We start from the raw sequence: 14,110 nt of genomic DNA on the forward strand, positions 1-14,110 counted from the left end.
TCTTTTTCCCATTTTTTGATAATGCATGTTGTTTTTTAGGTAAGTATTGTAACGTTTTGGTGTTTAACATTTCCTCAGTATTTACTATAGATGCCAGTGGTACAGTTAGGAAACTACTGTCATTCAATGTTGACAAGATCTCCGATTTTATGCACTGCAAAATCGTGGATTTTAGCAACACACACTGGTTGGATTAATTAATAAATTCATTTTTCTATAAATGACGTTTTATCTGTAAGTGGATCCAAATGATTGCAACATGAATTTGGCAAAGCACCAGACATTTATTTCAGTTGTACATAGGTTGTAAACATACTGCTATTACACAGGTTTCAAAGCGGTTCTGAAGTCTTTGCTATCATAGCTTTAAGCTAACGATGTGGAGAGGCAAACAGATCTTGATCAAAGTCAAATCTGAGTCAGAGAGAAAAGCTGGAAGAGATCACAGTGCCTGGGCTCGGCAGAATCAATCACATGAACCCAAACTCTTGGAACCACTAATCCTCACTAATCTTAAATTATAATGGCCAAGTTAAGGTAGTATGTAGAAGGCAGCGCAGAATCACAACAAGATCGCTACTTATTTCTTCACCCAAATAGCAACACAGACATTTTTGAGAATCCAGTTTTAATATTTTTAAATGAACAATTCAAGGCACATGAAAACATTTTGTCCATTGTTACAAAGAAAACATGAACAAGGCTTTTCTTGGAATTATTTCTTTGTAAAAGTTAGAAACCACAATCAAGTATTCAAACTTGATTATAAACAAGGCTGAAGAGCCAAATGTGTCCACATTTGTAACAGAGGCATCTAACGGAATAAATTCTGTCTTAAAGAATAAGCCATTTTTTGTAATATTTATATTCCCGTTTAATTGTTTTTAATGGCTTGGTTTCCAAACTGAGTTTTAATAAACAAAAAAAATAAAAAATGGTGTTTGTGTTGGGTGTTCCAGTTTCTTTTTAATCACATAAAAGTTCCGAAAGTTGTGTTATTTACAAAAAGATTACGTCATACTTACAAATTGCTCTTGTCAAATATAAAATAAAAAATAATTCTCATCAGATTTGTTCTTAACAGACATTAAATAGGTTTTATTCTAATGCTGTTTACCAAATATTTATTGAAAATTTCAGAGGCGGGGCACATGCAGGTTTTTAGAGTGGATTCATAAAGGAACAGTATTGTACAAATAATAATAATAATAATTACAGTTTAATCAAAAAAAAATTTGTAGCACCTTGAGTGTTTTGTGATTCTGCACAAAAGCACATCTGTGGTTGTATTCAGAGCAGCACCGGGAGCATCGAGAGAGGGAGGCGTGGTTGTAGGGGAAGGACGAGGGAGGATTGGGCTTAGGGGGAGTGGAGCCTCTCTCTGCTGCTGTAAGTGTGCCACCGTCCACCATGGCATCAAATGTCCTTTTCCTGATGTCATTCCCATTAGTAAGTTAAAGTCATGTGATTCTGGCCCTACAAGGGCGAGGAGCAGTTTCCCCTGGTCAGCGCTTTCATGACAGGGCCTGGGGGACTCTTCTTCTCCTTGTTGGAGTGGATCTTCTTGGCAACAAAAGAAAAGACAGGCTTTCGCTTCGCGGGGAGAGAAGATGAAGGTTGTCAGATCTCAGCATGTGGGTGTTAATATATACCCTCTGACCCTGTCCTTCAGCGGGGAGCAGGGGTGTGTCTAGCCAAGGAAACACACAGGTCCGACCTCAAAGCCAAACCTCTGGTTGGATTTCCCAAAGTCATTCAGCATGACGTCAATGATGGGCAACTGGTCGATGCGGGGAGTGTTGATCTCCAACACCGTCTTTGAATAGCCCTGCTTCGCCTACAAACACAAAAGGGCGCAGAGGGAGGCAGATATTTTGTTAAGGTGGTTCAAGTAAAGTAAGCTAACCATGTTAACCCAATTTCCTTCATGGTCAACCTTCAGGATCAATAAAGTTTTATTGAATTGAATGTTAGCGCAAGGTACTAAATAATATAACATTATTTAAAATATAGATGGTTTTGGCACACGATACTCCTGAAACAACTGACTGATTAAATAACAAACAACAAATAATAATTTCATAGCTAATTAGTTTATTAGTCAAACATTGCGAAAAAACAAACAAAAAAAAAAAAAAACAACATCAACAAACTAGTCTTCAAGCTACCTGATAAAAACCTTATTAAATTAATGCAACTCCAAAATAGTGGAAAAAATATAGTTTAAATTGTAATAGCTAACACATTACATGTAATATTACAAAAATTCGTACCCACGTACTGAATTCTATAATTATAGTATCGATTACATCCAGTGAAACCTAAAGTGACATTTGCCTTTTAGTCTAATACATATTTATACAGTGCTTACCAAATTTAACCCAATGTAAGGTTTATGTCCCAAATTAACAATATCAGTAATTACAGAAATCAATTTTTATGTTTACGTTTTGATCAAGATGCCGAGTTAAAGTTTATTAATCTGTTTTGGTGGTTGAAAGTTATGCTATAAAAACGGTACGCTGTGAAATCTCTGATCTTTAGTTTTTGACAGATTTGTAAAATAGTTGTGTTTTTCTGTTTCTGTGACAGTGGTCTAATAAATTTGTTAATCAATGTATGCTGTAGCCTCTGACACTCCGTAGACCTCCTATACACACAGCAAAATGTGTTTCACTAAGAATTAATTCATTGGATCCAGTTAAACTGATCACCATTTTGAAACAGGCTCTCGTTTTAGTTAAAGATCAGTGCTAACTGATCCAGTTATAGCATGTATCTACTTTTAAATGCCCTCATTGAGTCTATTAACCTTGCACTTGATCTCACTCTTACTCTATTCTCCCCAGGATAAAAATTACTTAAGATTTCTCTACAGCAGTCTACATATTTGTGAGGATTAATAGGATTTCATGGGATTTAGAAAAAAGTTTAATTACAAACTGAAAGTTAGAAAATTAGTGTTTACCGAGCAGCCGTCCATCAGCGGCCTGATGAAGGGATTATTGTCATAAGACATTTCCTCGTCGTTGGAGCCCAGGAAGCGCAGTGCCTTGTCATAGCTGTCAGCATCTATATCGTGCCAGGCCACAGACTGATGGCAAATGTAGGTGAAGTTCTGCCGAGCTGAGGAGCTTAGCAGCTTCAGGAAGGTCATCTGCACTGGGTTGATGGCGTTGTCTGCTGCATCAACGTAGCTTAACTGGGGAAACATGGAGAGAATGAAAAAATCTGAGAGAGGGAGAAAGGATGTGGTAAAAGTTGGAAAGAAGAAATATAATTATGGTAATGAGAGATGGAGTGAGGTGAGTGAAGCTGAAAAATAGTATGAGACAGGAATGAAAAAATGAAGTAACAGGAAACAAGTGGAGGAACAAAAGGAAATTGAGGAAAGGTAAAATGCAAAGCATATGAGAGGGAGATGTATAACAGGGGAAGAAAGGAGAGATGTTGGTGGGAAAGAGTAACTGTTAGCAAGACAATATGATAGAGGAGCAAAATTGAAAAACTTATCTGAAAAGGATGTGAATGTCTACTGGGAGGTAATAGAAAAGAAAATAAGAGCTGTGCGGGTTGACTCACGATTTTGCCACGCTTAAATTCACTGAACCATGAACCTGGAGACTCCTTAGGCCAGTTAGATATTCTAGCCTGCAATAAATATCACACATTAATTAAATGAATTACCAAACTAGTAAAGTGCTAGTATTGCCACTGCTGTAAACAGACATTTAACATATAACTGCAAATAGCACTAATCTTTGTCAATACCCTACTGAACAGGGCTATGTAATTATATTATGATTATTATTATTATAATAAAGCAGATCAATTGTTGATTGACTGCGAGAAAAGGATAATATGTTGGCTTCAACTGTATATAATCAGGTGTCAATGTCACTTGCCCCTGTGGATTTCTTGTCTGGGTAGATGCAGGTTTCTCCACCTGCTGTGAAGTTACAGAACACTTTGATGGTGTCTCCTATACAGCCCTGGTTTGGATCAATCCAGTATTCACCTAAGAGAGAAACAGGGACATACATAAGGAGGTGGTATGATGAACAGCTTGAAAAAGACTGCTTAACTATGTAGAAATACACATTTTTTTCTACTATAAGTCACTTATAATATATAACTAAATGTTAAAATCTCAATTTTACCATCTGGGAAATCAGGCTGGCTAAGATGCAGGTCATTGCAGGTCCTGGCTGGGTTATCTTGGGTGCCCATTGGGAACTTCATGCGCTCAATGTCCTGTTTGAGGTTGTTGAGAGATCCAAAAACATCCTCCATTCCCTCCACGCCATCAACGCCGTAGTCTGCCAGTGGCTCATCTTCCTGCATCTCAGCTTGCCTTCTGGTCTTTCGGGAAGACTGCTGGATAGGCAGGGGCTGGATGACATCAGCAGGTGGACCCTGCAGCACAGAGGTTAAAGGTCAAGTGGAATTTTTGTAAACTACACTTTTCTGTCTAACAGTACAAAAGTCTAAAAAGTTCACAAATCACAAGGTGAAGAAATGACCTGTGGGCAACTGTTCAAAACCAAAGTACTTCATTCACAATAATAATTACAATTAAGGAGCCGGAACCATGCCATCATGTTTTATTTAGAAATTACCACAGTAATTAATAGACTAGAAAAATATTTGCTGATTAATCCCCATGATTTACTAAACCAGCAACTCACTAATTTTAGTTTGTGAAAAACTGTTTAGTAACAGTCTTTATTGTTAATGTAATGTAATGTTAATGAGCATTATGTACAATGTATAATTTAATGACAATAAACTCACAGGTGGTCCGGGTGGCCCAATCAATCCAGGGTCTCCCTTCTGACCAGTTGAACCCTGAAAACAAAAGTCATCATTGATTTATTTTATTTAAAGGAAGCCTCTTCTTTTAAAAACAATGCAGAAGAAAGATTACAACTTACAGTTGATCCTTTTGCGCCCTTTTGTCCTTGAGGACCCTGAAGGGAATTAAGGCAATATTAACAGGTGAACAACACTGAATCAAAGATGGAAAACATGTTTGTTCGGCAAGATTTGTAACTTACAGAAATTCCAGGAGGACCAGGAGGGCCAAGAGGACCCGATTGACCATTAATGCCCTGAAAATTTAAAATAAATGATGTCAATCAACATTCAGTGAATAGATGTGTAAAATAAGATATGAAGTCGTATCTATTCAACTCAAAATGTCTTGCAGTAAAGGCAGTGACAGATAATCCATTTTCATTATTGATTATTTGCAACAAAGTGGCAGTACAAGAATAATTATTAGAACACAAACAAACTGATGTTCAGTGTAACTTAACAGGCTTCACATTTACTGTATAAGCTAATATAATGACTCTATGGGATACTTACAGACTCTCCCTTGCCACCTGCAGTTCCCTGGGGTCCAGGAAGACCTCTGTCTCCCTTCTCTCCAGGTTCACCAGGAGGTCCAATTAGACCAATTAGACCTGGGTGACCCTAGAGCCAGAAGAAGAAGCCAAATCAAAATATATTAAAGGGGCACGAAATCAATTCAAAAAGAAGATATTTTTACTAATTATGTTACATCATTTTCATATCGGCAATATTTTAATGTTTGTACATTTACGACCAACAAGAAAAGTAAATATGCTAATTCATATGTGAGTTTGTTCACAATGACTGGCAAGATGGCCTTAACGCTGTCTTATTTCTGCATATAAATAATTAGTGTGTTTATTGCAGTCATCATATTTAACAATGGTGGTCTGTCTCAGCACCTGCTGGTGAGCAATGTTATGACCATCTGCTTCTGACTACTGCATGCTGGCATTAAACCAATGACCATTACGAAGATGATATTATTGGGCTTATACATATTCATTCACTGCATTAAATCACTGTGTGAAAGACTCCTCACAAATCAGAGCCTTTCTTCTTCTCACTGGGAGTGTGAACAAAGAGACAGGCCGAGATATTTGCTTACTTCGGGAGCTTCAGATAAGGTGCATAAGCAGACACAAGAAATATAAAATAAAGCAATTTGAGATTAGCATCGTAATAATGTCTTGCCTTCTCTCCCTTGTATCCAGAGTCACCTTTCATACCAGGAAGTCCAGGTGGTCCCTGTGGAGAGAGAATCAGGTTGTCAAGTCTAACTGTCAGTGTGAAATGAATTCACACTGTCTTACAATGACAGCCGACACTGGTCTCTGCATTTGTGTTTACTATTCAGTATCTTCTTTGCAGAGCTACAAAACTAACGATCACACCAAAAACTTTATTGTGTCATAACAATCCTGTTGAAAATGGCTGATTTATAAATATTATGACTAGAAAGCAGTTCATATTCCAGATATTAAAGTATTATATGGGGGCGGTGCAAGGAAATGTCTTACAATAGGACCAGGAGGGCCATCTTGACCGGAAGCACCAGAGAGTCCTTGCTCACCCTGAAAATAAGAAAAAATAGTATTTTTTATAATTAAATAAAACAATTATTAGGAGATTTGCCAGTAATACTTGCTTATAAAATGTATAATGGTGCAGAAAATGTGATTATCAAAGATCCACTCACAACAGGGCCAGGGATTCCACGAAGACCCTCAGCACCAGACTTTCCAGGGGGACCTTGGGGTCCCACAGGTCCAGTTTTCCCAACAGGTCCTTCTGCTCCAGCTTCTCCCTGTAAAACAAAGTAACATCAGTCCTTATCATCATCTTCATAAGTCATTCACGAGTAGTGTACCGTTTGAAAAGCAAACTTCTGGAGCACTGTAACAAAAAATAATTTCCCCCAGGGATCAATAAAGTATTCTGATTCTGATTCTGATTCTGTAGGCAAAAAAAAGAAAGAAAAAGAAAACAAACAAATCCATGTTAACTGTATTTAACTTTCTCATCAAATGTATAAAACAGATGGTCTTTGGATATTATGCACACTTATATACAGCCATGGGTAGCAGATCCAAACAAAACAAGAACCCACATATTTATTCTGGCAATTGTCAAAACTTTGCAGGGACCTTTGCTTTGCAATACAGGCAATAGGCTATATCATACCGTTCACGGTAATACCGGTGTAATGTTGGGCAACGATAGGAAAATGAAATATCGCGATAGAATATGGGTAAAACACGCATGCGCAGTGCCTTTGTTTACATACGCACATGGCGGCGACGCAGAATGAGAAGAGCGAAAGTGGATCGTTGAATGAAACGGATGAACCAGAATTGGTTTGTAAAAATGCTGCAACTTCAGTGGTGTGGAACTGGTTTAGCTTTCATCCGTCAGATACACAACAAAGCACTATTTTTGGTAGAGCATGCTAGCAGGTCGTCGTTATTACCGTGTTTTTTGGAAAATACGGCACACTTAAAATCAATCCTTTGATTTTTCTGAAAATCGACAGTGCCCCTTATAATCCCATGTGCCTTATGTATGAATTCTGGTTGTGTTTACTGACCTCGAAACGATTTTATGTACACGGCGCTTGAAAATCTGTCAAATGTTTCAGTATGTCTTTGCTAAGCTACGAAGCCACACCGCTTGATGGATTGTCGGAGCATTACGGCTATGGTAGACAGGTGCCTCGCGGAGTGATACGTACTGTGCTTCAACATAATATTACCGTATTGTGTGTATAACCTCTTTTTAAGTTTTGTGGATTTTATACATGGTTATGCTGAGGATATGTCGGCCAATTTCCACTGGAAATGCCTTTTCGTTAAACTGTCAACAAGGAATTTGCATTTGCACTGTTAATTTTTTATATAACTTTAATGCACTTAAAAAAGCTGCTTGTTAAAGTGAAAATACATTGATGTTTTGTTTTTTTGCACTAATAAAGTTGAGGAGTTGTAAAGTATTTTGTCTAGTGTCAATTATATCGTCAGTTATATCGTTATCGCAACTTTTCAAAAGTATATTGTGATAAATATTTTTGGTCATATCGCCCTGCTCTAACAGGCAAAATCCTGTGGTACCAACACTATATGACCTCTGTCCAACTTGATAATTAAACTAATCCTGTATCTCAAAGTCATACATTTCGATATTCTGAATGTTCTCTGCTGCAAAAGCTTAGAGTGGAGGGATTTGAGGATTTGCGACGTCAAAACAGACCAAATGTTACCAGGTCACATCTGCTGTCTCTGAGCAGGAACGACAGGTTTTTATGTATTGAAGTTCCAGAGATGTCATATTGACTAGGATGATAGGCGGAGCGGATTAGATTGTTCTGACAACTAATTAGGCCTGGATTTGACACTCAAGGATCACCACGCAGGCTTTGGCTTGTCTCCGTCAAATCAAGTGTAATCCTTTACCTCAGTGTGGATAGAATGTGCACTTTGTCCATATGTCCGTCTGTGAGTGTGTGCGTGTGTTGAAAATAAGTCAGAGATGGAGACTGACAAAAATACAAAAGAAGTGATATTTGTCATGTTTTCTGTTTGTGCAATTCTTTAAACCGTGTGATTTGTGTACAAAAAACCCCCAACACAATTTAAAACTTTCAATGATTTTTAAACTCTTTCAATCATTATCTTTGATTGTGCAGAAAATTGTGTACTTTAACAAAACAATCAAATCTGTTGACAGTCTCAGAAATAAGTTGTTGCTATTAATTTGTCTATTTGTGTGCAATTCAGCTGAAGAAAATGTTAGAGCAAAAGCTTTGAATGGATGTAGCTTGTTCTTTCCAGAATTTCTAGACATTTCTTTTTGCTGGAAAACATTTTTGCAAATATTTTAAAAATTTGGCATTTTATTTCAACATGCAAAGAAAGACATTAAGGAGTTGTGACAATCTTGTTGGCTCACAGTTGCTTATGACACATCCAGCAGTTTTGGAGCAGCCTTATTACTCATGTGGAGTCCTTTTTTTACTAGCAAATCCCTTGGCTGTTTTTGGTCTCTGCCAAATTCTGACTGAAATATCTTACTCTTTAAATGGTCCACTATGTTCAGTAGCTATTCAGTAGATTTGTCTATCTGCCATGTGGTCGTGAACAATGGATTTTTTTAGCCTTTTTTAGTGAAATCAACTGAAATCATGCTAACATTTTGACATATTAACATAATCAAATTACTGTACTCAAAAAAGTTGAAAATCACTATATAAGCTGAAGGTGAAGATTAAGATGACAAATCTTTGTTCATCAGTAAGAGAAATAGCTTTCATACTTCATAGGATCAACACGTTTATTATATTCATAAGTTAGGTTAAATGCTGTAATATAGTTATAATTACCCAAACTTTTAAAAAAATTAAACAGTATATATTAACACCGTTCAAAACACGATTATAATTTACAAAATCCTACTTTCTCTAACTTACCTTAGATCCCTTTTCTCCTTGTCTGCCTGCCTGACCTGCTGGTCCAGCGGGTCCCTGGGAAAAACAAAGTTTAAACAATATGAGGATTTTGTAAGCACATACTTGGAAAACAAATCATTGTAAGACCTGCTAAAAAGCACACACCAACTGACTTTGTCCCTAAAAGTAAAATGATCCAACATTTGCAAAACACACAGCAGTTTCATATACATACTAATTATTTATCTGAAGCATGCTCTGACCTTGAGTTACGCAGGACCAGGCAACATCATTGCAAGAAAATTGTCCTACATTCCAAACATACTGAGATAAAAATGCATCAGCATTTTCACCAAACAGCCTCTGGTCAAAACCTTGTAAGTGGGCTGACATTTGCCATTACAACCCATAATCAAATAGACCAAACAAAAGCCACCAGTCCTCAATGTAGGTTACAAGCACTGGCAACTGCGTATGTGCATTAGTGAATGTGTGTCTGACTGTGTGGATGCGGCCATGTGTGTGTGTGCACCCGTGCGTATGTGTGCTAATGTAGGCAAGCAGCCACATGCATCAATGAGCACCGAACCTGAGTCAATTTCGAGGAGATATTGGGCAAGAAACTAACGCAGAATTACCTTGGAGAAGGATGAAAAATCATATCGCTAAGTCTATTAATATGGACATGCAACTGGGGTCTAATTTGTTCTCCAGCCTCTGCCACCACCAAACTACCCCTTTGAATACAAATTCTCTGGATAAAAAATGTTTACCAGGCCAACGTTTTTAAAATGCACGCGCATCCATTTTATCCCAAGACACAGAATCGCATCTAAAACATCCAAACTACTGCGCCTGATGCCTAACGAATAACATTTCTAGCAGTAAAGCACCACCACCACAGGTAGATATAGTTTTTGGAACCCTCAATCTCAGATAATGCTGCAATATCTATCCAGTGATCATTTTTCTGTCCAAGAACCCACAGGGCTGTACAATATCTCCACACAAGCCCTTTGTTGCTGATAGGACTGAGAAATGAATGTGTTTAAGCCATATCAGAGCTTTTTAATCACAATTCCTGCAGTCAAAATACTGCTCAAAAAAAGAGTACAGAAAAATGGCACTGAGATATGTTTCTCCCCTGTGACAATATCAGACTGCTCATTTTAAAGCAAAAGTTATTCCTCGAGGTCCTTAGCTGTAGATATAAATATACTTTTTTCTGCCACTAATCTGTGCCAGTGGTGATGCTGGCATTCAATTAGTCCTGACTTGGTGCCTTTTTCAGAACCACCTAACAAATATTATGTAACATTACTATGAAACACTCTGGAAATTTCCATAAAAGCAAGTGCTATCTCCTAATCATTGGTATATTTTGTCCTACAGCCCATCTCGTAGGCACTGAGGTCAGTTGTTACAGCTTTGAGGGAGTCAATTTTGTGGTGCCACAATATTTTTATGCCAAATCCTCTATCATATGAGTTTTGGCGTTTTTTCTGTATCATTATAGGGTCTGTACCTTAAAATATAAAGTACCTTGTGATTTGGTGCTTTATAAATAAAATTGAATTGGAAATGTGTGGAATCGGTGCTTGATTGGGCATATTCACTGGCACCACACTGCTGGCAAAAAACCAAACAAAAAACCCCAAAGAACTTGAAATATGAAAGTGTCCTTCTCTCTTGTCACACTGTGGCAGCTTTTAATATGGTACATTAACAACATGCTTTATTGATAATTGTAAAACATTATTACCGTAATTGAAAGGCATCATAAAAAAAGCAGCCCAAGTGAAATGAAATAATCTCAGCTGAATTCTGGTGTGAATGAAAGGGTGCAGAGTGCCTGAAATTATAGTGACAAGTTCATTTACTGACATTAGCAGCAGCAGCAGTCCTACTCTTTCACTCTTGCTGCCAGTCAAATTCACAATACGCCAATACTGTCCTGCAGTATGACTGCTCATGGAAATTACTGGTTACTCTAGGATTTAACTAACGGAACAAATTTCCTGTGAAACCATGGATCAATTAAAGACCCGAGTATGTGATCATAAATATGTATCACCGTGCCGTGGATAGTAAAGTAGCACTAAGCATGTTAAGAATGCTGTGCCTCGAATCAAAGTATCATCGCATGCATCATTTTTGAAATGTACTCACCCTTTTGCCAGGAGGTCCTGGTACTCCAGCTTCACCAGATGGACCTGGAGGGCCCTAAAGTAGAATAGACAGAACACTTAACTCCACTTCATAAAAATGGAGGGTGATGTTACATAATGAGATATCTCTACATCTGTAAAAAGAGATACCCAGTTTTAAAGGATGGATATGAAACAGTTTTTTGGTCTCTTTTACACTCACTTCACTGTGTTATTACTAGAGCTTCCTCATTGTAAACTGTATATATTACAGCAGAAGTAAATTGAAATTGTTTGTAATAGACACTATTAGAAATTTTATCTTCATTTTTCCATTACTGTTATTTTTAATGTTAAACTCTAAGAAAGACTGCGACTAACTAATGAAAGAGTAAATCCTGCTCCGTTCTCTCACATTTACAGTAATATGATAATGTTGGACTTACTGGCTGCCCAGCCTCTCCATCATCTCCTCTGTCTCCAGGCAAACCATCCAGACCCTAAACAAAATACACAAATGAGGCAGACAAAACACCATTAATCAATTATAGTCCTGAGACACAATATTATAATATCAAAAAGAATTTTCACAGATAAAAAGAAAAGGTAAAGTTATAATACTGAAAAACTGATCATATTTTCTTTGTTTTCGAGTTAACTGACAATCATTAAAATCCACTAACTCATAACCATAATTATTATGATGCATATACATCAAATTCTGTGATACTGCAAACATGAAGCCACTGATTGAGGGATAAATGCAGCACTTACAGCAGCACCAGGCTCACCAGGGGGGCCAGGGTCTCCTGGGAAGCCGACAGGACCCTGCAGACACATCGAGGCATTGAAAAAAGTGAGCTTGCTTCACATATTTGACATTGTGTCAACAACAGCTGTGGCAGAAGAAAGCTCGACTGAGAAATATGACACAATGATGCTGTCGCTGGCAGCTCTAATAGTGCATCAGTCATGGATGTGTGTATGTGTTTTTGTGCAGCTGACATACAGGGTTACCCTTGGGACCATCATCTCCAGGGGGTCCACGTGCACCGGCGGGTCCAGCAGCTCCTGGGGGCCCAGTTTCTCCCTTCTCACCCGTCTCTCCTTTCGGGCCCTAAGGAAATATAAATCAATGTCTTGTCACCATGAAGACCACATAAGAGCCATCCATACTACTTTGACAATAGGATACTAAATATGGAACAAGTCAAACATGTTATTAAAGCTGTCACTCCAACTACCATCAAAACTTTCACAAAACTGCCCAGAAGAGGAGAAAACTGAAAAAAAGCCCAACTGACTGAACTTTGAGCATCTATTTCAAATGAAAATTTCTATTTTATCCAGCAGATGATAAAGCAAATTAGTCCAGCATAGTGTCTGACTGTAGTAATAGCAATCTTTAAGCATTGGCTATGACTCAGAGCAGCAGTTGAAGCATAATTACAAGCCCAGAATCATTAACTGGTCCACTAGAGCTGAGCAATGCTGGAGCAAATGCCAGCATGGCATCTTTAAAGTTGACCTCATTGTGACGTGCAGCGCTGGAGTCTATCTGTCACTGTACACAGAAGCGAGGCAGCAACCGGATACGTCAATACATCCTGACAGACTCAAGGTGAGGTGTCCCTTGCTTTACAGAAGCAGTGGCTTAGTCTGGATTGATGGCAAAGCTCTGATCTAAGATGTTCGGGATGACTACTGTGAAAACTTTTCCTTTTTTATACCGTAAGAAAGGAAAGCTGAGACCTTGTTTGCGGGCGAACACAAGGTGCTGCATCATAGAACACATTTTATGCATATTATGTAAATGAAATCGCCATAAAAATGTAATCAACAAATGTCATACTTTTGTCACAGAACATAAGATATTCAGAATTTTACCCTTATTGCAGCCTAGCATGTGATGGTAGATGAATGACACAATCAAGGGTGGAGCGTAGCAAATACGGCTGAGCTAATTATCTGCTTAAAAGCCCTCAGGTTGCTAGCATATCTACACATTGAACTAGATTAATCAGAGGTAAAAAATACTTAGAGGGACCGTAGAACAGCTGACAGCTGAAGTGTCATCTAATTACACAACTTAATTAGCTGTGCTAAGCAATATTTATAGGTTGATTGTTAAAACAGTCCCAGTTGCACAAGAACGCAGAGTGCTAGACTGTGTGGCAATCTCTGTTTAGATGTGTATAAGTAGTCAGTTCTCATGGCTTTGATGTTAAAAACGCTGTCTAGATTGAAACAAGAAAGAGCACTTACTCCGATACCAGGCTCCCCAGGTGGTCCTGGGTTGCCAGCCTCGCCGGTTTCTCCCTGTGATGTCACAGTGATATGTGAATTAGTTTGTGAAAAGTTTATTATCACACTGACATCAAACAGTCCAGCTTTATCAGCTAATTAGCGTATCAACTGACAACTCAGTGTTTTTTCAGTTTGTGTTTTAATAGCAGTGTCCTTGAGAAGTGGAAAGAGAAACGACAAATATAACGAACATAATTTCAGGCAAAACTTACCAAAGAAAAAGATAGAATTTTATTTCTAGGAGCTGAAAAAGATATGAGCAATATTTGGTTCTTACCTTTTCACCCACACCTCCCATTGTACCAATACTCCCAGGAGGACCTTGTGCACCCTGCAGATAAATCACAGAGACAGCAGT

General features: G+C 38.0%; 1 protein-coding gene across 2 annotated transcripts in view; it reads right to left on the bottom strand.

The window, feature by feature from the left end:
• Window positions 1-278: 278 nt before the first annotated feature.
• The window catches only part of col11a1b (collagen, type XI, alpha 1b), an 80,871-nt gene continuing 67,039 nt past the window's right edge, over window positions 279-14,110 (bottom strand). For both annotated transcript variants that reach the window (XM_086271580.1, XM_086271579.1), the window contains 19 exons: window positions 14,030-14,083; window positions 13,711-13,764; window positions 12,455-12,562; window positions 12,220-12,273; window positions 11,892-11,945; window positions 11,468-11,521; window positions 9,320-9,373; window positions 6,557-6,664; window positions 6,378-6,431; window positions 6,052-6,105; window positions 5,371-5,478; window positions 5,058-5,111; window positions 4,935-4,970; window positions 4,795-4,848; window positions 4,161-4,416; window positions 3,906-4,018; window positions 3,583-3,651; window positions 2,969-3,202; window positions 279-1,837 (listed from right to left, as the gene is read on the bottom strand). In XM_086271580.1, the coding sequence (XP_086127706.1) occupies window positions 1,691-1,837; window positions 2,969-3,202; window positions 3,583-3,651; window positions 3,906-4,018; window positions 4,161-4,416; window positions 4,795-4,848; window positions 4,935-4,970; window positions 5,058-5,111; window positions 5,371-5,478; window positions 6,052-6,105; window positions 6,378-6,431; window positions 6,557-6,664; window positions 9,320-9,373; window positions 11,468-11,521; window positions 11,892-11,945; window positions 12,220-12,273; window positions 12,455-12,562; window positions 13,711-13,764; window positions 14,030-14,083 (1,719 nt within the window). In that variant the 3' untranslated portion in view covers window positions 279-1,690. The remainder of the gene's footprint in view (window positions 1,838-2,968; window positions 3,203-3,582; window positions 3,652-3,905; window positions 4,019-4,160; window positions 4,417-4,794; window positions 4,849-4,934; window positions 4,971-5,057; window positions 5,112-5,370; window positions 5,479-6,051; window positions 6,106-6,377; window positions 6,432-6,556; window positions 6,665-9,319; window positions 9,374-11,467; window positions 11,522-11,891; window positions 11,946-12,219; window positions 12,274-12,454; window positions 12,563-13,710; window positions 13,765-14,029; window positions 14,084-14,110) is intronic.

The sequence above is a fragment of the Aulonocara sp. 'chitande type north' Nkhata Bay genome, linkage group LG18, assembly GCF_057382095.1.
Source record: "Aulonocara sp. 'chitande type north' Nkhata Bay isolate Kocher_YH1m ecotype deep benthic linkage group LG18, A_spYH_male_GT1.1, whole genome shotgun sequence".
In the NCBI taxonomy this organism is placed as follows: domain Eukaryota; kingdom Metazoa; phylum Chordata; class Actinopteri; order Cichliformes; family Cichlidae; genus Aulonocara; species Aulonocara sp. 'chitande type north' Nkhata Bay.